The sequence below is a fragment of the Osmerus mordax genome, chromosome 13 (genome assembly GCF_038355195.1).
Source record: "Osmerus mordax isolate fOsmMor3 chromosome 13, fOsmMor3.pri, whole genome shotgun sequence".
Classification (NCBI taxonomy): Eukaryota; Metazoa; Chordata; class Actinopteri; order Osmeriformes; family Osmeridae; genus Osmerus; species Osmerus mordax.
This window is the reverse complement of record NC_090062.1, coordinates 13,250,782-13,273,087: the sequence shown is the minus strand read 5'-3', so window position 1 is coordinate 13,273,087 and position 22,306 is coordinate 13,250,782. Positions and strand designations below refer to the sequence as shown.

The 22,306-nt window shown below is 43.0% G+C and overlaps 2 protein-coding genes across 2 annotated transcripts; both read right to left on the bottom strand.

Moving 5' to 3' along the window:
* Window positions 1-943: 943 nt before the first annotated feature.
* Window positions 944-8,113, bottom strand: lpcat2 (lysophosphatidylcholine acyltransferase 2). Its single transcript, XM_067248842.1, has 14 exons — window positions 7,938-8,113; window positions 7,427-7,569; window positions 6,621-6,838; window positions 6,428-6,540; window positions 6,251-6,311; window positions 5,551-5,609; window positions 5,369-5,403; window positions 5,021-5,075; window positions 4,758-4,840; window positions 4,547-4,672; window positions 4,085-4,238; window positions 3,737-3,835; window positions 2,995-3,136; window positions 944-2,851 (listed from the first exon to the last, which is right to left on the bottom strand). The coding sequence occupies exons 1-14, from the start codon at window positions 8,046-8,048 to the stop codon at window positions 2,667-2,669; spliced, it is 1,584 nt and encodes a 527-aa protein (XP_067104943.1). The 5' UTR covers window positions 8,049-8,113; the 3' UTR covers window positions 944-2,666.
* A 611-nt stretch (window positions 8,114-8,724) lies between these two features.
* mmp2 (matrix metallopeptidase 2) lies at window positions 8,725-20,630 on the bottom strand. Its single transcript, XM_067248801.1, has 13 exons — window positions 20,354-20,630; window positions 19,799-20,025; window positions 19,059-19,207; window positions 18,228-18,356; window positions 17,647-17,820; window positions 16,994-17,167; window positions 15,094-15,267; window positions 14,803-14,958; window positions 14,572-14,698; window positions 11,688-11,824; window positions 10,925-11,084; window positions 10,546-10,655; window positions 8,725-9,820 (listed from the first exon to the last, which is right to left on the bottom strand). Exons 1-13 carry the CDS (start codon window positions 20,507-20,509, stop codon window positions 9,717-9,719), a joined length of 1,977 nt encoding a protein of 658 aa, XP_067104902.1. The 5' UTR covers window positions 20,510-20,630; the 3' UTR covers window positions 8,725-9,716.
* Between the last annotated feature and the right edge of the window lie 1,676 nt (window positions 20,631-22,306).

The following is a 22,306-nucleotide window of genomic DNA, read 5'->3' as shown; positions in this document are numbered from 1 at the left end:
GCCCTAACCTTTTGCCTTTTCCCCTTTTCTGAATTCGTTGCTGTATTCAAGAGATTATTGGGAAATGAGAAAATGAGAAAACCATCTCATCTGACTTACCTGCTGAAATCAAAGCTTTCAATAGTGCTGTGTCAATTAGCGTCTCAGCCTTTCAGCTCTGACCTTTCCTCATGGGTTGGTGTTGAGGCCTCTCATTCATCTGAAGCCTGGTCCCAGCCAGGACTGGAATGGCCACACGCTCCAAACCCAAACCTAATTACGAACACACATCGTCTGCAATCGAACAAGACAGGTTTACCCCGGGCAAGGCTGAAATGGATACAGCAATATAGAGAGCATGCAGAAGAGAGTGGAAAAGATGAGCAGAGGAAGGCACAGCGAGCGAAAGAGAGACAAAAAGAATGGAGTGACCAGGAGAAAAACGAGTCTGACACTGACGTGACTTAATTGATTCCGTGCCACCTCATCAGTTGTGATTAAAATGAAATGGGACCTGTACGTTTGAAAAGGTTAAAACAAATTTAGGGTCGAAATCACAGCTGGTAATCACAGTCTGTCTAACAACAAGCTTTTAATGAAGCTCCCCAGTCTCCATCATTCATCCGGGGCCCTTTTGAACGTGTGTGTCTGCCTGTGTGGTGTGTGTCTGTTGTACACACTCATGCAGGATTATTGATCTAGGACAACTGATCATGTGGATATGAAGAACTGATAAATCACAGATGCTGTAAATTCATATGGCAAACATGCTACTTTTGTGATTATATTTTCCAACGTAATTTTGATGATCTATTATCCAGTAAACAGCAATGCAGTATATTTAAAATGTAAATAAGATAACATGATTTGAGCATTCTATTTGTTATTTTTGATTGTTTACAAATTGATCAGATTCTCCATTTCTTCATTAGATAACAGGAAGATTGAGGGTTTAACTCAATACGAATGTTTAGCTAAATAGCAAGAAAGAACATTTAAATCATAAATCATTCAAAAATGCTCCAGGGTTAGTTATGGTGATCTGACTTCATGTCATGAAATCTCATGAAAATATTAACATTGGCCAACAATGGTGTTTCCCCCCGTTTGCTCTTTGGCAGACCCAAGCCAGCATATTTAACAACGTTCACAATGTAATCTTGGCATGCAAATATCCATCTTGGCAAACGGACTATAAACTAAAAGTTAGAATATGTTAAGTCGCTTGTGAAGTACATAAACATGTCTCAATATGAAGCATAAAGGCCAAATTGCATTTCTGGCTATTGCCTTGTGGAAAGTAAGGAAATCTTAACATTGAAAATTAAAAACATTGCACATTTGTTTTTGCAATTTTCCCAAAAGGTGATGTTGATACATGAATACCTCATATATTCTTTCTGTGCAAGAAATCAGAAGTCATGCACTTCGTAAAAGAAATCATGACTCAACGGTTGCACAAACCATATAGCCCAACTCTCCCCCTCTCTCTCTCTGCACCACACACAGCTCACTCTCCCCCTCTCTCTCTCTGCACCACACACAGCTCACAGGAAGATGGTGGATGAATGGTGTCATCTGGTGGCCATTTGAAGAACGGAAGAAAATCAGCACAATTCTAAGTTTATGTTCCCTCCATGAACATTGAAAATATGCATAATTAGAACCAATGTTGAAAGTAGGAACAACTAATTACAAGTTTCCATGCTGTGAAATACAACAACACAAGTCATGAGAGAGTTAAGATCGTACTTATTTGTATTTCACTAAAGCAAACATTGCTGTGTTAACAAAAATTCACATAATTGCGGCGAGCTCTGCTAAATAAATAACAATGCCTTTAGTTAATTTGAAACCATACCCTGAAGAATAGACACTGTTGCCTTTTTGCTCACAAATTGCCCTATTTTCAGTCGTTGCTGGGCTTTAGTCTAAAACTGTGTCGGTAGCCCACACTGCTGTCTCAGCAACAACTCTCTTCAATCGAAATGCAAATAGAAACAGATGCAAAGCAAAACCTTTAGATAATTATACAGCAGATGTACAATGTTGGTCTCTGAGCGGGAAAAAGTGTAAAACGCAGCATGCATGCTCTTTTTCAGATGTACGGTACCTACTGTAGATTTAGTGCTGTTTCTTTTACATTTGCCAAGAAGGATGATCTCTGTTAAGTATTTGATTACGCAGACTGCCGAACAGTTATGAAGACCTCACAAGGTTTTGCAAAAAAACTAAAAAAACACAATAGTTACAATGATTGGATACCTTAACGCAACATGCAGGGGGTGACAAAACATTTTTCTGCTCAGTTTACCACACTTAACTTCCTAAAATCATTCCACAGAAGCGAGTGCTTGCAAATCTCTCTTTTCTTTAAAATAATGTCTAACATAAAAAAGTGCACTTTATGTCGATGATTTAACACTTTCAGTGCAGTAATGTGGCCAATGGCTGGTATGAATCTCTATAAGGCACTAAAAGATGATAATAGTACATCCCAAAGTTTTTTTACTGAATTTCAGAAGGCAAGCCAACTACATTCTATTTCATAAGAGGTATTTCCTATGGCTATGATGTGTTGATACAGGTTTCACTTCTCTAAGTTATGAGTTTGTGCAACCTATCCTGTTGTGCTTCCATGTCCAGTGCATTGCATCATCGCAGCAAGATGCATTCAAGTCTCAATGTCAATCGTCCTTCTTGTCAGACGTGCTGTCTTCCTGGTTGTCTCCCAGGATTAAATGATTGGCTGATGGCTGGTCTAGATTGTCAGTGTCTACCGCCTGGAATGCCTGGTGCCGCTGGAGCTCCAGGTAGTTGGTGAAAAGTTTGGCGTACTCTGGATGGTTTAGGGCAAAGGTCTGGAACTCAGCTGGAACAGCAGAAAGAGAGTTCGGTGGCAATAGAACCACAGTAACAAACACACACCAAAAACACTGACAATTTATTTTTGTTCCTCAAATGATCAAGTAACTCATTGCATTCCAAAAAGCAGTGAACCCTGCCCATACTAACCATAGGTGATGTAGCCAGAGCAGTCTGCGTCGATCTCCTTAAAGAGCTTGGAGACGTTGAGGTCACAGACACCCAAAGCTGAGCGCAGCAGAGAGGAGAACTCCGCTCTTGTGATTCGCTGATCCTCGTCCGTGTCAAACAACTGTGAATACATAGATTGAAACGTTACCTCTCGAAAGGTACCGTAGGGGATGTGGCCGGCCAGGGTCTCAGCACCCAGTCTGCTGCCTCGTTCCCCTGTTAGCTGCCAACAAGCTCCCCAGGTGTGGCCACTTGACCAGGACCACGATAAGAGAGGTCGTAAATACTACCAGGGGAGAGGGAAGCCGAGGAGTAGGAAGCTAAAACGTGCTCTCTCTACCTACCAGCAGCCATGTCCGAACCCATAACCCGAACACCTGACCAATTTTGTTCCCGTGAGGTCACAAAAGCTGCTGCCAGGCCAACTGGGCAAACTTATTTCAAAGTTTCTTGCCTTTATCTGATGTCTGTGCAACAGCCTCGGTGTTCTCCCTGACACATGGAAGTGAGGTAATCTTATTCCCCCAATGTCCTACTTCTGCAAACAACAACACACCCAGTGTTGCCATACTCTCCATGTCCCAACTAGTGAACGCTTGCTCTGTTTTCTGCCCAGCCTCTGTGAGTATACCCAAGTCTTAGCCTGTCTCATTACAATGCCTTTCAATTCAGACTCATGCTGAACAAGCATGTTTTGGAACAATCATGTTGCTAACAGTACCTTGAAAGCCATCTGAAGGACCTCTCCTGTGTTTGCTGGTCGACACAGGATCGTCACACCTATGACGTATTCTCTGAAGTCAATGGTACCATCTCCATCCTAAGAAGTGAGGGATGCTGAGAAGTTTCACACTGGAAAAACTCCACAAGCAACAATTTCAGAACCATATTGTGTGACTTTATCGAGAAATAGACAGGGTTGGTTAAAGTTCAGTACAGACATGATGCTAAATATCTGACGCGACATGCCATCGAATAAACACGACGTTAGCATTCTTATAGACTTTGGTTCCAAATCATTCGATTCAGCTGTGTGTATGTCTTACGCCGCATCGCTCGCATCGCTCACCCTGTCAAAGAGAGCAAACAGCTCCTGCAGAGCAGGGTTGAGGGGCAGCTTGAGGAAGGTAGCAAACTCCTGAATGTTGATGCGGCCTCCCTGACAGGAGCAGGCCATGGCGGCAAAGCCCTCCAGCTCCTTCTTCACGTTGTCCCACTTCAGGCTGGGGGAGACCGGGGAAGCAGGAGACAAGGACTTGTGGTGAGGAAGTGATTGGATTAGGGGAATGTTAGATTTTCAGTTTGGGTTTACTCACAGAATGGTAGGACACAATTGGTACATACTGCATTACTGTTGACATTTTCAGTATATCACTCACTTTATAGGGTTACTGCACAAGGACACCAATTGTAAAAAAGCAGAGTTTGACAGCCTTCTGAAACACCTTTTCTGTGCTATGTGAAAAGATCTGGTTTAGTTGGTTAGTGTGTTGAAAGCTCAGTGCTGAGCAAGCTACGCTGGCAGCCTTACTTGAGTTTGCGGCTGATCTTGGTAAACTCCACTAGGCCTGCCTCCATGGGCAGAGTCAGTTCCCCTGCTGTGATCATCAGTCTGCAGTCCTCATAGGTGTGGTCCGTTACGGGGACTCCTAGGGCCCTGCGCGTGGGTGCACACACAGGTTTGGATAAGGCACGCTGCCGCCTTCAATGGGATGATTTGATGACACTACACCAACACTTACTTGGCCATAAGATCTCTCACGGCGCTGGCGAACTCAGCTGGGCTCTTCTTCTGCTCATCAGTGGGAATGTGTGGGGGGAGGAACTGGAGGGCAAAGGTCAACAAGGGTTACCAGAAAGTACAATGATGCATAATGTTTTGTTATAATGGGAAGTTGGAATACAGCTTGCTTCTTAGAAAGACAGAGATACATGATTTATTTTTGTTTTCGGTGATGCAATACTGTCTATAAGGGTATGTCACGGGCCGTTTCAGAGTACTGACCTCAATCTCGACAGTGGTGTAGAGCTGGGACAGCGTGAGCAGCAACAGGGTTTTCCTGGGGACAACACACCCACATCACAGCTACAGCTTGATCACAGTTTACACGGTGATCAAGGCGTCACATTGCCTTGAACCAACAAGCATCATAGCCTGGACGGATAGCTATTCTCTCAAAGTGGAATAGCGAAAAACATGCCTCTCAAGTTGTTAATTAGGAACTTGTGCGAGACAATAGGCAGCTGCACACACTATTGAAAATTCTGTTTTGCATACCTATTGCAGCTAATTAGCACAACTATATGACATAAAAACGACAATAATAACAGCAATATCTGGCTGAAAACTCACAAGCTAAAGCCTTGCCAAGTCCAAGTCACAGTGTCCTAAAAGGCAAAAGCAGATGAAAAAGATCAGGAAACTCAGCTATCAATGACCACACATGTAAAAACGGATCAGATAACATCAATCATGTGCCAGTTATCCTTCTACTATACAGTGCGGGTAAGTGAGGGTAGGGAGTCAGAACCTACCAGTAGGTTGGGATACCTCATGACAACAGGCTGTACAGGGACCCCTGGGATGAAGGCCCCTGTGTGTGTGTGAAGGGAAGGGGGTAGATATGAAAAGCTCTTTATCCTAGTGTAGACAGTATTGCAAATTTGCATGAAATCTGTTACCATATTCAAATGTCTATGCAAACTCTAGAACATCCATCCAGGCAGTAGTAGAAACAGTTGTTATTAGTAATGCCAATGTTACACAGTGTTAACATCTCTTATACACATATTCATAGCTGTAATTTTTTTTACTAGTCGTCTAGTAAAGTCTGGTCACACTCTGACAATCTTTTTAGTGGGGGATAGGGGGAATGTTTCAGGAAGTCATTGATATTTGGATGGTTTCCATTCTCTCTGGAGAAACCCTTATTGTTTACAATCGGGTGACCACACAAAGACCCCCCTGCTCAGAGTGAGTGAATGGAGGTGTGTGACTAAAACAACAAACATCCATGGTTCTCCCAGCTCCATGAGCATTCTCTTTTGTGCATATGCAAAACACCACGCCAACATGGAGAAGACCACAGTCGCAAATAATGTCTCCGCGAGATGACAGCGCTGTTGATACGACCATGCAATGGCACCCAATGAGCTACACAGTGGTTTTCCACGTGATTCAAGAGATTGCTTGTTTTCCGCTACAACAAACAGCACAGAGGAGAGAACGTAGTACCTTGCTTGAATGTGATGAGACACGAGCGATTGGTGCACGTTCCCTCAGGAAAAATTAGAACCTGAAAGACAAACTAACGTGAAGGGTTCGAACTCTACACAGAAAGTTATGAAAGCAGATGTTTGCATGACCCCCTAAATCACATCCTGTTTCTGTGTGAGTGTGTGTGAGACAGACCTGTGGCCAGCAGCCTCCAGACTTGGCTCTGCTTTCGATCTCCAGAATGGTGTTCTTACGAGAGTCTGGGTCCTGTCTGGACACCAGCACTGGCTGGAGACAGCGCACAAACCCTGAGGAAGAGGGAGCACAGAAACATCAGATACACATCACAACATGTGAAACACTCACAGAGGAAGGAAACGAGACTCACGGCCAAATATAGGAGTTGCTAGGTTCTCTGCTCGAGATACAGTGGAGGGCAAGCCTGCAACAATGCACACGATGCCGTCAAAAAAGGTGGAGTGGGGTGCTACAGCCAAGATGGGGGCTTCAGCACTATTGACCTGCTTCCCTTTCACCACCACTCTAAAACCCATGCAGAAGTAGTAGGTCCTCCCCAGAGCTGCCATCACCCTCCGACACATGAACCTGCCCAGAGAAACCAGACAGTCGATTAGCTGGACGGGCCTTCATGTTCACACACATTTTTTCTGTAGCTTAATCAGCACCCCTTCCAAAAGGGGTTAGGCTTACATCTTAGCAAGCAGTTGCTTGTTGGGACTTTTATAATTCACCAAGCTAAATTCACAAGTAAACCTACTTTAATCTACTCTGCCTTGCCTATACATACAGCAGGGCGCTGCTTATACCTTAGATACTTTATGAACAAATTCTCCTGCAGTAGTTGTGGTTTGTGTATCAAAACCGATAGTGGGCCGATAAGTCATACATTAAACCACTTTCTGTGAACTAAGCCTATTGCTGTGATATCAGGCCATCTATAACATGAATAAACATTTCCCTTCTGAGAACAGATGATATGAAGAAGATAGATGTATCTGCTACTGTTTTAAACAAGAAGGCCTCTGCAACTACAAGGATGTGCATTCCTCCGGCAGCTTGAAGGATTGTAAAACAAACACTGAATAACCTATGTTGGATTTATACATGTTAGTAATTATATGGGCTAGCCGTTAATAGAGAGTATAGTAGTGTGTTAAGAGAAGGTGGATTTACCTTCTCCATCCCGTCATGGGCTCCACTGCACCTTTCAGGGGGTGCATGAATGTTGTTATGACAGCTACCGGCCATGTTACCATGAGAACCAGACACATGAGAACGGCTCGGATAGGAACCAGGAAAATTCCAAGGAGTACACACTGCAACCAAATACACGCAGGCAATCATTTTAACACAATTCATATTTTCAAACGCACACTGCATTTGACAGAACCGTAATGCGACCACTGAGATAAGCACATTAGTAGCCTATAGGTAAATCCACCATGTTAAAGGAATTTCTGGAAGCCACAAAGAGCTCCGTTGTTTCTGTTGCACAATAATACGGCATTACAGAAGACTTCAAGGTTTCAACGGATTAGTTTGGCTGTGTAGCTTACCAAGTGTTTAATCACATCACAAGTATGAGTAACACCCCATACTTGCGCGTGGCAGATAGACATTTGGTTGTAGTTGACATTTGAACAAATATAAGATATTCAACGAAAACTATAAATGTCATACTCACTTTTATTACATCAGCTTTGGCCAATTTCACCTCTTGAACAAACGGATTTAGGACCGCCGGAAGGAATAATGACTGTTGCCTTGGTAGAGCGCACACTCTCTGCGGCGGCATTCTAACTTAAAGCGGCGTTGCGCGTTTCACTAACAACTATAGCACTCAACTTCCTCGATGAGAATATTCTCCCCCCATAGCCGTCCAACGTCGATATCGACGTTCCACCGATTGAGAAACGGCGCAAAGTTCAGTAAGGGAACTATTCTAGGCCCCACCTACCACCCGGTTAAATCGGGTTGAACCTTCTCTATCCCCACCCGATTACCCTCATGAAAACACAAGCTAAGCAACCGCTAGCTCAGATTAATTGTAGTTTGTCGTCGTTTTTGTTGTGCCTATATGCTTATGGTGAGATCGTAAGATAAAATGAAACGCGATATTAAGGACGATGGATGTAATTTTAAAGACGCGGCGGTAGCAGAATAGCCCCTGCCTAAAATAAAACACCATAATGCATCCATGCAGTTAGACAGTGTGAATTCACATGTTCGCATAGCCTACTGCATGGTTAAGGGGACATGCTTGAACGAAATAATCGATATTTATGTATTTTACAAATGCATGCGGTGTGCATGTAATTTATGCACCGCAAAAAGGCAAGGCTATTATTTACAAACCCATAAGATGGCGCTGTTCTATCATACTTCACTTCACTAGGATAACTTCAGTCATGTAGCCTGTTCTACACTTGTGGCCTTGTCTTTTCCATTTCAAACAGCTAGGGACATCCTCGTAATTGATGTATCCATCTTTATTACAGAGAATGACAAAGTGCACAAAAGATAACATAAAAATCTAAAAATGATTTTAAGTCTTAAATCAGAAGAAAATGAGCAACTTTAGTACAAAACATTATCAAACAGTTGTGGTACTTTTTTTGTCATGACTCCATCATGCAACAAACCAAATACAGCCTTGAGGCAGCCTGTGCCTTTCATCTTTCTGTACCATCAGTAAAACTAGAGACAAAAACAAAATGGAGGTGCCTTGCAATTTTGTGCAGTTCCACTGTATATTACTATACAAATGGCTAAACCTATGAAGAATTATGTACGCCTATAAAAACCTTAATTTTGATGTCCAAAACAAAGTTTTCTGAACAGACATAAATGTATAACATATGGATCATGCAAATAAGCAATTTCTATAAGCACCATCATCTGTCCAGACATATTGTGCAAATCTTTCTGTTCAAATGCATTCCACAGCAATACAATAATGTTGGCTGTTGTATTAATACACACCAAGATATGTACTCTGTACATTTTCGACATAACAGTAGATGTAGGCCACCATGAATTCTGTATAAAAGCCCTTCTGAATCAAATTAGTATTTAAGAAAATATCTTACAGTACAACACTGTCTACGTCTGTGCAGTGTGGACATACCTGATGTCTGAAGTTCTAATAAAAGAAACGGGGTCAAAATTTGAGTAAATCTGCATCAGCATAACAAATAAACTGATAATATCACACAGTAATATAATACACAATCCAGTGGCCTATGTTCGGCCTATGCAGAAGTCACCACGGTGCCTCTACCAAACTAGGGGCTGGTTATATTGGCTGGGTGGAGATCAGTCCAGTGAGAGATTGTCGGAGCTGGAATGCCACTACAACTTGTACTGTGGAGACCTCGGCTGTGTGCTGTGACATGGCAGGTTCCTCCTGAGGTCAGGGGTCATCACAGGGATGGCCGACAGTACGATGATGTCTCACTGTTGCTTAACAACCCAGCCAATCCTTTGTAATTTCACCCAGTTTGACAATCTTCAGGTTGTTGTCATCCAATTTAAAGTAGTGGGAGCCTTTGAAGAAATAGCTGTAATCTGTAGAACCCACAAAAACATTGTCAGAGTAAGGCATAAGTAGCCTGCCTTAAAATCTGACTCTTATTAGAAATACTTTCATTAACTGATTCGGTCATGAGTTTTTGCCTTTAACTAATCCTTTTTGCCGATGCAAACCATCATAGCCTTTTAAAATCAGAATAATACACTGTCAGAAAAGCATCAGGACTGAGAAGATGATGTCAGCATACTCCTCAGTAGCAAGACCCAATCTAGCATTGGCAGAGCAGAAGTGGCACCACCTCTCTCTCAAGGCAGGCTAACTAGCAAGCAGACAGAGACACCTCTGTAAAGGAGCACAGACTGGCTCTATCAAACACTGTTTTCTCAGTGTAGGGAACCATTGGTGATGTGTGTCTCAACCAAAGGGGTGGGCAGTAGTGAACGAAAACTGGTTCCTTGCCATAGGTCTAAACCTTCAGGCCCCCATTGTATCTCCTGAAATGCATTTGGTGTTGATCTTTTTGCCCCGCAGAGATATATTTTTGAAAAATCGGACTCTGGATAGATGACCTGTCGAGAGTGGGTCACAATGCATCAGCACTGTTGTTGTTCGAGGTAAAGGTGCCAGATATAATGAGTTTCTGGCTTTCTGGTTGGGTCTGGGTTACAACTGACAGGAATGTCAGCCTGGATCCAGTTGAAGCATTGCTAACACCGAGCCCTCACTGCCTCTCTGTGTGGGTTGTCTTGGCTCTACTTACCTATTCCATTCAGACTGAAGGCAGAGTCTATGTTGTCTGGGATGCCATTCCAGGAGTCAGCGATAAGCTTGGGGAAGCCAGGGTCCATTTTCTTCTTCTCCTCATTGTACCTGAAGAAAAACACGAAATACAAATATTTTTGTAAACGTGGTCAAAAACGACAAAAAGAAACCCCTGTTACTGTATTTAACATCCGCATTTATTGAGTTAGAACCGAAGGAGCTATTGTCAATAACAGCCAATAACACTTGTGTTTATGTAGTCATGCCAAACACCCTAATTACAACCAGACATAGCTCTGCACAGCCGTAACAGGCTGTGATGTCATCATTACAAGCCTGGCGTGGATCAGAGACAGGTTGTAAGGCTTGGGGCTCACCTCCAGAACTTGTCCCCGGAGAAGAGGTAGGTTTTCTTGTTCTTCCTGAAGGACAACGCTGCGTCTATACGCTCCAGGTCGCTTGGCAGGCCCAGGTGGGAGATCCTCTGGGGATATCCTTTCTCCACTTGGTCAGCCTTGAAGATCCACATCTCATTGCCTAGTATAGATACAAGAGGAGAGGCAGACAAAAATCAAGCACCAGCCAAGCTACAAACAATACAGAATGCACTTTCTACAGAACATTCAGATACAAACATTTACATCATTGCCATACATTAGTCCTCCTGATCAATACCATGTTGGATATGGGACTGGTTGTGAGCCTTGCAAAAGACATTCTAAATGACCTCATAGCTTTATCTAGTATTCTGGGGGCAGTGAGAACGTTTGGACAATAAGTCACTTTTAGATAGCCAAGATCAAACCTCCTTAAAGAGGAAATGTGTAGGGGTAGCTCTGATTTGATCTGAGTCGTATATAAATCTACCCATATCATGTCATGACACTACAATGCAAGACATGCATTTTTAACCACTAATAACTACATGTCTAAAATGGTCGGAATTTCCTCAACCCCATTAAGTGTATTCAGCTAACATGATTAATGCTTATTCTAATATTACACCAATACATTGGCTGGTATTTTCATGGAAAATAAATGCGCTTCCATTTGAGTTTTATGATGGTGGAGCTAAAAAAGGAAGGCTCCAAGGATCTAAAACAGCTAACACAACGTTGTGCACTTTGTGTCAAACGGTACCTGCGAAGAACACAGTCTTCTCCTCCAGTGGGTTCTCATAAGCAGCATCAATCTTGCCAGGCAGATCAGGCCAGTAGGTAGCCACCAACATAGGGCCGCTGGGCTTGGCCCTGAAGTTGACTGACCTGAACAGGAACCTGGCAGACAGGAGAGAGAGAGAAGGGAGAGGACAGTTGGGACGAAGGAATGAGAGGGAGAAAGGGAACAGAAAAGAGAGAGGGGAGGAAAGTGAGCAAAATAAGAGAAACCGAAGGGGGTAACAGAGGAGTTGGTGAGAGAAAGATATAGGGAGAAAGAGTGAAGGCAAAATGAGAGATTGAGTGAGCCAGCCAGCTACAATGACCTGATTCATGAGCATCTGGTTCTTGTTATGGCCCGGGCTGCCGACGCCAACGGAACAAGAACCATCTTGCCCAGATTTCCAATACGCAGCTGCTCAACAACAGCAGCTTCCCAACTTGCTTTTCCATTGACCTATTTTTCAAAGATCACAAGATTTCATGATCGAAAAAATAAAATGCTGATGACCAACGGATATGGCAATATTGGTATAGCAAAATGATGAACAAAAAGACATGAACTGATTTCATAAATGAAAAATAACTATTGTGTTCTCTAAAGTACCCTCACCCTCAGTAACACCTCTATGACCTCAGATAACATTCTATTTAGGAAGACCACCCCTGTACGTTTTGAGAGGATGCAGCACACAGTATATAACTACTCTACATTAACATGTAGATATGGTGAAAAGCTTAACTGTCATCAAGACTGTCTGTATGCAGAATGGACTTGCCACCACACCTTCTGCTGAGCACAGAGAATCCTAAATGCTAACAGCAATTACTCATCCTGTCCTGTCCTGTCCTAGTCTGCTGACGCCAGGCTGTGTCAAGTGTGAAAGGAGAAACCCCAGGTAACTAACTATTTCAAAACAAAATAAAAACGTCCAAGCTTAAAAATATGAGGTACATTTTAATCCAGTGCTTCCTAAACATTTTCAGTAAGGCCCCTCTTTAGAAAGGAAAAAACATGATTTCAAGCCCCAGTCCTCATTTTATAGCAACACATCTCTCTACGTCTCTACTATGACTCCCTTGCAGTCACTAGACTCCCCTCTGTGGGCTGTGCCCCAGTTTGACTCACCTACTGTCACCTACTATAGCAGTGCAACAAAACCACCAGTTATGACCTTTGCCTACCTCACTAGCCACCACTCACAGATAACCACCCTATGGAGTCTCAACCTCTGCACACTATTGGAGCTGTCTTATGGTCTGGATAGCTATAACATCTGTTTAGATGGCCCAGCTGCACATAACTGAGGGCTGGAGTAATCTCACCACTGAAACAAGAGACAGAGCCTAAGTGGTCATCGGAGCTCAAATATCATGGAGTTATATGTTATCATAACTTTTCCATAACTACTCCATAATGACAATTCCACACATAAATAGTTTGGTACTGCATGAAAATGTTTTACAATTATTTATGATAAGATGTCAGTCATGGCAGATGTTTGGATATAGGGTCTACAGTACTACTGTAGCAGGATCTCTCCCAGCACTCTGGACCCCAAAAGCATGGTAATCCACGGGCCCCATTCAGTCTGATCAGACTGAGTTCCAATGCTGATCAGGAGCCCCATTGAGAGAGGGTATAATTCAGAATTAAAGCTGGATTTGTACACACGATTTGTGGGGAGTGTGTTCCTCCTAACTCAAGGTGGTGTGTTAGGGGCTGAGGAGCAGAGAGAAGAGGAAACTAAGCATACTGAATGACTCTAGTATTCAAGCATGAGGTCCAAACTGCCCTGTTTGCTTTGGCTGTGCTTCCAAAAAAGACCAACGGCACACACATTGCAGGATGTGAATGTCTGGGAATTATCATGAAATACCCCAAAAAGGGACGATTTTTGGACCACAACAGATTATAATTTAAATCATAACTGTCCTTAAAGGGTTTGTCCTGAACAAAGTTCAGCTGTCGTGGTAAAAAATGGTCATGCTCTTGTGGAGGAGTACAATGAGTCAGATGGACTGCAGCCTAAACCACTGCAATTTCACAACTAGTACAATGAATTGATATAGAAACTCTCCTTTCAACTCAACAATCCAAACATAAGCTTCACAGAGCAGCACACTGAGGTCAGTAGTGACTGGTTTACCTCAAATGATTGGCAGCCATTTTGGTTTGCCATGGTTGCAAACCAGGGTGTACATTTTTATGGTTATTTATTTAAATTTGATACCAATTACTGCCTAACTGTATAATTATCACAGCAGGCAGAGGCATTCGATCTTTTACACACATAAACAACACCCTCTTTAATCAAAAGAATGGAGGGCCAAGACTGCACTACAAGTAACCGCAATGTAAAACTAACCATTTTCTCTGGTGAACTGATTATGTTTAGGATTGTGAAATCTAACAGCTTAGCTCCACTGACAAACACCACAACCCCACAGATAAGAACATTCAGTGAGAACATAGGCTTGTTTTTTCAAGTAAAAACTGTCCATTTAACCCTTGTGTTATCTTCGGGTCATTCTGACCCATCAGTCATTGTGACCCACCGTCGTATTGCGACAACTTTACCGCATACAAAAACAAAGTGAAGCATTTTCTTTTAACCATCGGGCTGTTTCAGACCCCCCACATCGCGAAGGTTAAAAGAAAATTAAACAAATTTGGTTTTGTATTGGGTAAAATTGGGTAAACACAACGATGGTTCGTTGTGAACCTTCGGGTCATGTGACCCGAAGGCAGCACAAGGGTTAAACACCATAGTCTACTACATTAAAAACAGATCCGGTAAAAAAAACTAAAAAAAAACTAACAATACACTGTACAGACCCATTTCAAAACAGAACCATTAATTTACCTGTCCTTGAAGAAGAATGTCTCTCCTCTGATCTGGGCTACGGCATCAAAGACTCTAGGCTCTTTACAGATATCCATGGGTGTAACCGGCCCCTTAGTAGGGGGTATGGGCTTGTCTGTATCAACACCTGAGTGAAAACACAACAGAGGTAGGGTTGGTCACTTGTCAACATCCTCCAAAAAATAAAAAATAAAGATCCTCGTTCAATAGGTTGAACACTTGTGACCCTACCATAAAGCTCCTGGATGCCTTTGACGTCATCATCGGACAGCCTGAAGTCCTTTGTGTAGGTGTAGATGGGAGCCATCAGAGCCCCTGTGTCCTGGGAGTGCTCCAAGCCCAGAGCATGTCCAAACTCATGGGCCGCAACCAGGAAGAGACTGTAGCCTGAACCGTCCGATACAAGCAAAGGTATCAGAGAAACATCCCAACCTCACAACTGATAAAAACAAGTCAGGCTACACACAGACACGCATACAGTCAAAGTATTAAGAATCGCAGGTTGTGTATACAACAAGGCACCTTGGTCAGGACAGAAGCCCCACTTGCGGTCATCGTCGTAGCTCTTGGTGGAGGCGCACCACATCTTGCCGTCACTGCGGCCGGAGGCAGTGCAAGCTTCATACGTGTCTCCCAAGAAGGTAAAGGGGAAGACACAAGGACTACCATCCGAGTTCCCTCCCACGGTAGACATGGCTGTATGGGGGTTGACATCAGAGTTAGAATGATCACCCAAAATTCTGAATAAACAGGGTTTATATCTGTCTGCTTTGCACAGGATAAATCCAACAACCAGACACTCATGTTTTAGTGCAACCATTCCTGACCTTTTTCACTTTGAGGCCCACTTGCATAGCTCAAATATTTTAGCGGCGGCCCAACACATCCTTACCCTTAATTTGCACTAATCACACATGTTTAACAACACCATGGGGTCCAAACAGTTCGCTCAGCAATCAAAGAAGACAAAGTGTCCATCAGCGCCACAGTAAGCACACATTGTAAAGAGAGGTAACCTTTGTAACTACCACGGCCAGGCCTAGAACTTCCGGTGAAGTTAGAAACCCTTTTTTTCATTGACGATAACAGGTTGCCCTCACGGAGATATCTCCCGTTTCCAGATTTATGTTAGAAACTGAGAAAGACATGTTATATTACATTATCCATAGGGAACAAATATTATAGACCATTTATTTGTGAGTTAACATTAACGACCAACAAGCAAGCTGACAGAAAATTGAGTGCATTATAATGTAGCTAAATATTGTTTGCTAGCTAGCCTAACTAACGTTACTGCTCAAATCCTAGATAGCTAGCTACTTTTATTGTGTGAGTTAACATTTACATTTAGTCATTTAGCAGACGCTCTTATCCAGAGCAACTTACAGTAAGTACAGGGACATTCCCCCGAGGCAAGTAGGGTGAAGTGCCTTGCCCAAGGACACAATGTCATTTTTGGCAAGGCCGGGAATGGAACCAGTGACCTTCTGATTACTAGCCCAATTCTCTAACCACTCAGCCACCTGACTCCAGCTAAGATAGCTCTATACCTTCGTAATTGGCGATGTAGCTCAAAACTACAATTTTAACCCCTTTTCACTCTTGCTTGAAGGGCAGCAACATAGATTCCTATGTAAATCGTTGATTGTAATTTTGGAAAGACAACCCGAACTCATACTAAACAGCATTTTGTGTTTGCGAACTAACGTAACTGCTCGCTACTGGAAGTTGCTGACCTGGCCAGCTCTGGCTAATGCAATATGCAGAAGTGAAAGCTCGTCTCGGGGGGGGAATCTCACTCCAAGCTTTTGATAAAACTTGACGACCCTGTAGAAACGGTGGCCCTAATTCCAGTATGCATCTACATCTAATTAGCTTTTTACCCAAACCCAGAAACCACTAATCCAATAGCAGCTTCAGTTCACTCAACATAAGTAATCTACTAAATCTCACAATTTGGGTTTTGAAGAGCCGGGGACTCTGTTGTTTTTTTCCGGTCAACCCATTGCCTATTCAGAGCTAGCGCACTCGGCTAAGCTGCTCTGCTGCATTCCCAGCCAATTAGAACCAGATGGAGACCCAAGCAGTCATGAGGCAGCAACTCCCTCTCCCCGACTACACCGCCTCCTCCGCCTCCACCCTCCCAGCCACAGGAGCCAAGTCCTTCTGACACAATGGAAAATAAGTCTCGCCAGCTCGGTGCACAGTAAAATATTTTTACAGTCATTTAGGAGACCGCTGCTGCACTGAAGAGAAATCACAGGTCTTGAGAATTTTTGTGGACAGTTACACAGACGCATTGTCCTAATCTCAATAGATAACCAAACAGACACACAAAAAACGACGAATATACACAAAATGGTACTGTCATTGTCCAACAATGCTCAGATGTTTGTTAGGCTACTTTAACCAGTGGACTCACCAGTTTCAGGGCAGAAACCGTAGGTTGTGTCCCTGTCATAGTCCTCGGTGGTGGCACACCAACGGTAACCGTCGTCACGACCCTCTGTGGTGCAGCCTTCATACTTCTCCCCTTGGAACGTGAAGGGGAACTTACAAGGAGCTCCGTCGGCATTTCCACCCAGGGTGAACAGCACTGTCACACAAGCACACGTAAAGAAAGAAATGACATCGTAGGGTTAAGTTATGTTGTTGTGATGTCACACTGTAGTATGTAAGTGTGCTTTGTGTTTGATGACAGTCAGTACCATGGACAGCAACACATACACACAAACAAGAGGTATTGACGAGGCCCTCGATTAAGAAGTTGGCCAGAAAAAAGAGGGGAGTTAAGCTTATTTCACAATTCATTCCAAATAACAACAGTTTCCGAGCATGCTCTCCCACCTATTTGTTCTCTGCAAAGATCAACAGAGCTACAAACAAACCTTAAACCTCAGATATGCAGCAGTTAATGGCTCTCACAAATTAAACGTTGTAAAAATACATAAACACTTTTAAAGAGGTGTTTCATATACCAGAAAACTCCTACATTCCATTAGGACAACATTGTGCAATCGCTTCACAGGACATATCTGTGGGTAAGAAAAGACAGCCATGTTGGCTACAACTCACACTCGTGGGGGCAGAAACCATATTTGCCATCGTCGTCAAAGTTGTATGTGGTGGAGCACCACAGGAAGCCGTCATCACGACCTTGAGGGGTACAGCTGCTGTACTCCGTCCCCATAAAGAGGAAGGGGAATTTACAGAACTCTCCGTCGGCATTTCCAAACTTCACCTTCACCACTTTGGAACAAAGAAAGTTCGGTCAACTATGCGGCCTATACTACTTGGTACAGTACATCCCTGTAGAATGGTAACAAAAATACGAAAATGTGTACTTTATAAAAAGACAGGAAGACAATTGAGATATACTCAGACTAGTCTGATGTAAAGTTACGACTCAGTTCCTGCACGTTTAACTTCTTTACATTTACATTTAGTCATTTTAGCAGACGCTCTTATCCAGAGCGACTTACAGTAAGTACAGGGACATTCCCCCCGAAGAAAGTGGGGTGAAGTGCCTTGCCCAAGGACACAACGTCATTTTGCACGGCCGGGAATCGAACTGGCAACCTTCAGATTACTAGCCCGACTCCCTCACCACTCAGCCATCTGAATCCCTCCCTTTTTAGTTCCTGAGTTTTAAATACCTTGGCCATCTCCCAGGGTCCATTGCTCATCGTCATCAAAGTGAGAGTCTCCTCCGATGCCTGGTCCTGGTGCGAAGGCATGAGCCAGGAGGCCGTCCTTACCATCGAAGGGATAGCCATCACCGTGCTCTGTAGACATGACAACACCCTATTTATACAACTGTGGGCTAAGCATAAGATGAACAAAGACTCTCAGCATTCTAGAAGGATATAAGTACGTGATTACATTATTATAATAATGAAACATCATTAATTAGCAGACAATTTGATACAGGGACTATAGGGGGCATTTGAACCTGTAACCTCTTAAACTGCAGTCAAATAATACTCTACCACTGAACTATACCTATTCCCATAATTGACACCCATGGAACTTTACTCCTCTCTGTGGTCATGAGTGTGTGTTTGTGTGTCATTACTTAGATCCTGTCAGTCTAGGCCAGAAAGGCCTGGGGGGGGAGGGGGGGGGGGGTCACATTGTGAGTGATTGTCTGGAAGAATGCTTGGCTGAAGTGGTTCAGATACCATCTTGAAAAAACCCCACCACAACCCACATCAGTAAACGAAACCATAATAACTAATGTACAGTTTTAATTCATGGGACAGTCCCTAAAAGAACAAATTTAGGTGTGTCCTCTACTGCAGAGATGTTGCTTTAAACGGTTAATATTTGGGTCTGGTCCGCCTCACAATATGCCAGACAGAAATCATAGAGAGAGAACTTGTAACTAACACTCTATTTAATGTAAACAGTAATACAAACTAGGTACTGAGACATATAAAATATGTATTTTACAGTAGGTAAAGGGGGAAAAAAAAGGGATGTAATACCATTGCGGCCAAAATTGATCATGATGTCAGCCTCTCCATCCATGATGCGGGTGAACTTGAGTGGGGTGACATCACTCCATACTTTGAAGGCTCTGAAGAAAGCATCGTCCACAGTCTCTTCATCCAGATCCGGTGTGTGTCCTAGAATCCTGAAGGGGGGGGAAATGGAAATGAACTTTATGCCTCCAGTAAAGCTGCTGCTGCAGTGGATAAATGCAATTCAGCTGAGATGGGCCACAACATCTTCCTCCTTCACATTAGACTTGCTTACAGGCACAAACACCCCGGTGAGTCATCTTGTGAAAAGATTTTCTGGAAGAGTCCAGCCAAGAAGCCCTATTATGTGTCTGTCTGCGCATTCCTGAGCGCAGCCACCAAGACCCCTTTTGCTGGTGTTGTTTTCATTAGCTTGCTGTCTTTTTTGGTACAGACAACATGGCACAGACAGCCAGATTGTTGAGGACCCAAAGAGGGCTGACGTGAACAAAGAGATCTCCTAGAAAGTTGGTGTTGGCACTAAGCTAGACGCTTTCTCAGACCGGGTAGGTGGGGATGGGGGTTGCGTGGGAGTCTGTGCATAGCTGAGGTTGAACTATCTCCCAGTATGACCAAGAGAAGCTTGGGAAATGCTCAGTAGTATAAATACAATCATGAATCTTAGAACTCTTTCAAAACACTTGATACAGCACAACCAAGTGATTTGTAAGACTAGCATACAGAATTACGTCACGTTCCCTGACCTGTAGGTGATGGCGTTTTTCTGCCACATGGGTTTCCTGTGGAAGAAGTTGTAATTGGCTACATCTGGAACGCCACAGCGCGGCTTCTTCATGATCTCCACAGTCTTGGGATCGATCTCGCCTGTCTCTTGCAGTGAAAAGAACTTCTGCATTTTTTTCAAACTGTCCTTGAGCACCATGAGGTTACATCTGTCTTGTGGGCAGCCATAGAACTTGTTCAGATAGTGCTATACGGGTAGGGATAGAAGAAGAAAAAAGCCAGCTTTAATATGAGGTACATCAGACACATCATAGGGTGCAGTGCAAATAACTATGCCAACTCTATTGTTCGTGAGAATTATTTTTATAATCCATTTTGTCAAGATAATCACACCTGATTAAAATAAGGTATCCCATATTAAATGGATGCCATTTTTACATTGTATACTTTTATATACAGTCAAACGAAGAAACATGCTAAAAACTTAACAAGAATATTTATCCAGTTCTAACAGCAGACAAAGTTCCAATATGTTCCAGACTGAAACAAACGAGAAAATATACAAACAAACTTACCAGTGCAACTTCTTTGTCTGTTTTAGGAGTTGTATCGTCACCAGGAAACTTTATAATAGGTGATGGGGCAGCAAACGTTTTCTGAAAAACTACAAACTGTATCACAAACAATTTAAGTACAATGTGTCGAGAACTAAACATCGTTTGGCCCCCCATATTTGCCAGGATAGGAGCCGCTGGGTAAATTGTCGGAGTGAAAATGTCGTGCGCTTTGGGTTGCAGTCTCAACCCAAACCTCTTCTGCTTTATTTTTCCTCAACGGGACATCCTGAACCCCCGCTCGGTGGAGTTCTGCTTGCACATGCACTTTTTGATTTCGCTCTCCCAACATGAAGTCAGTAGACTGCGCAGTCTCAATGTTGAGGAACATGTAACCGGAGACACTATTGCCTTTGACCGTTACAGCAGCATGCGTGCATTTTACGAGGCTGTTTTAGCGATGCATCAATATTTAAATGTTCTCAATGACTTTAATAAGGTAAGGAAAAAACGTGATTGCAAAAGGCTTAACATGGAGGTTACTGAACACGTTATGGGGTGCAGCCATGTAGCACCACCTCAATAGTTAGTTAAATGAGATCGATGACCACCCAAGCATACATCTAGCTGTATAGATTTTATAAGCTTAGTTTACCAGGATTTAGTTTCATAAACCCACCATTCTATTTCTGATTATTGACAACAATTGAAAACGTGTAATGCATTTACATGCTCGGGTGAAGCAGCTTTTGGGGTCACTGTTTGGGTTGTGGGTTAAACAGTGAATGTCACTGCAGGTGCAAGTCAGTGGACAGCTACATGGCCTGTGCCTTTCACCTCAGAAAATAATACAGACGTAGGCCTCATCATAGGCTGACCTTGCTGTGTGACTAAACAACCAGTTTAAAAAATATATATATCTCAAGTTGTCACGTTGAATAATCAATGGTAGAATATCTTTCAATTCCCGTTTCCTAGCACATGTTCTTTTTATGGTAAGAAAGCATACATTCCCATTATTTGAAGGCTTGTTGGCTTTTGGCAGATAGAGAGGCCACATCCTGCAACTATGGCTGAAGCCTAGCTGTTGAATGGTAAAAGGTTGACATCTGGTGGTCATATTTGCATGCTGTTTCTTTGAACAACGTCAGTAACAATATTACACCGATCTAGTGGATCAGGAAGGCTACAAGGGTAACAAGGCTTAATACTACTACAGGCACCTATTAATTTGTCCGTTTTTCCAAAAGGATAATTATGTTTTCTGATTGTGATTGTATAGGAGTGTGATACTAGAGCCAGTGTATAATCGGAGTTCTGCAGTATTGAACAAACATGGTACTTGCACCTTAAGATCAAGTGACTGTAGCTAGTGTCTAGGCCTACAGAAAATACCAAAGCTGTTGCACTGTTGATAAGAGTACATTTGGAACCACTTTAAAGGGTATTCTGTGAAGGTCTATCACTGCCCGCCAGTGGCTGAATTAAGCATTGCATGTCAGTCTTGTAGTCTCTCATGAGCAGCTGCACACAAGCTCTAGATATACCTTAACTCCCCATGACATCTCTTTGTTTCCCCCTCTCAATGTGGATTAGTCTTGACGGAGTGTGAATGTGGACTCTTTAATAGAGAAACCCAAAAGACTTTGCTTAGAGATCTTCACAGACGGATAGCTCCCAAACAGGTTTTTTTTTGGTGACATGTCTCACAAACCAATTTCCCTAGCTTTTAGCCAGAGTACAGTTAATTTTTCATAGCCGGGCTGTTGGTGGTTCCAGAGTGGATGTAACATCCATTTGCCTACAATACCCCTGGCCCTGTCACTTCGGAGCAGAGCTTTATTTCATGCACTGATACATGCTGCCATCTCCTCAGACTGACACGGAGCGATCTCTCACAAAGCCACAGAACAGAGTGGCTGCCCATTAAATGTACAAGCGCCTGCCTCTCCAAATAGAAAGAAAAATGAAACA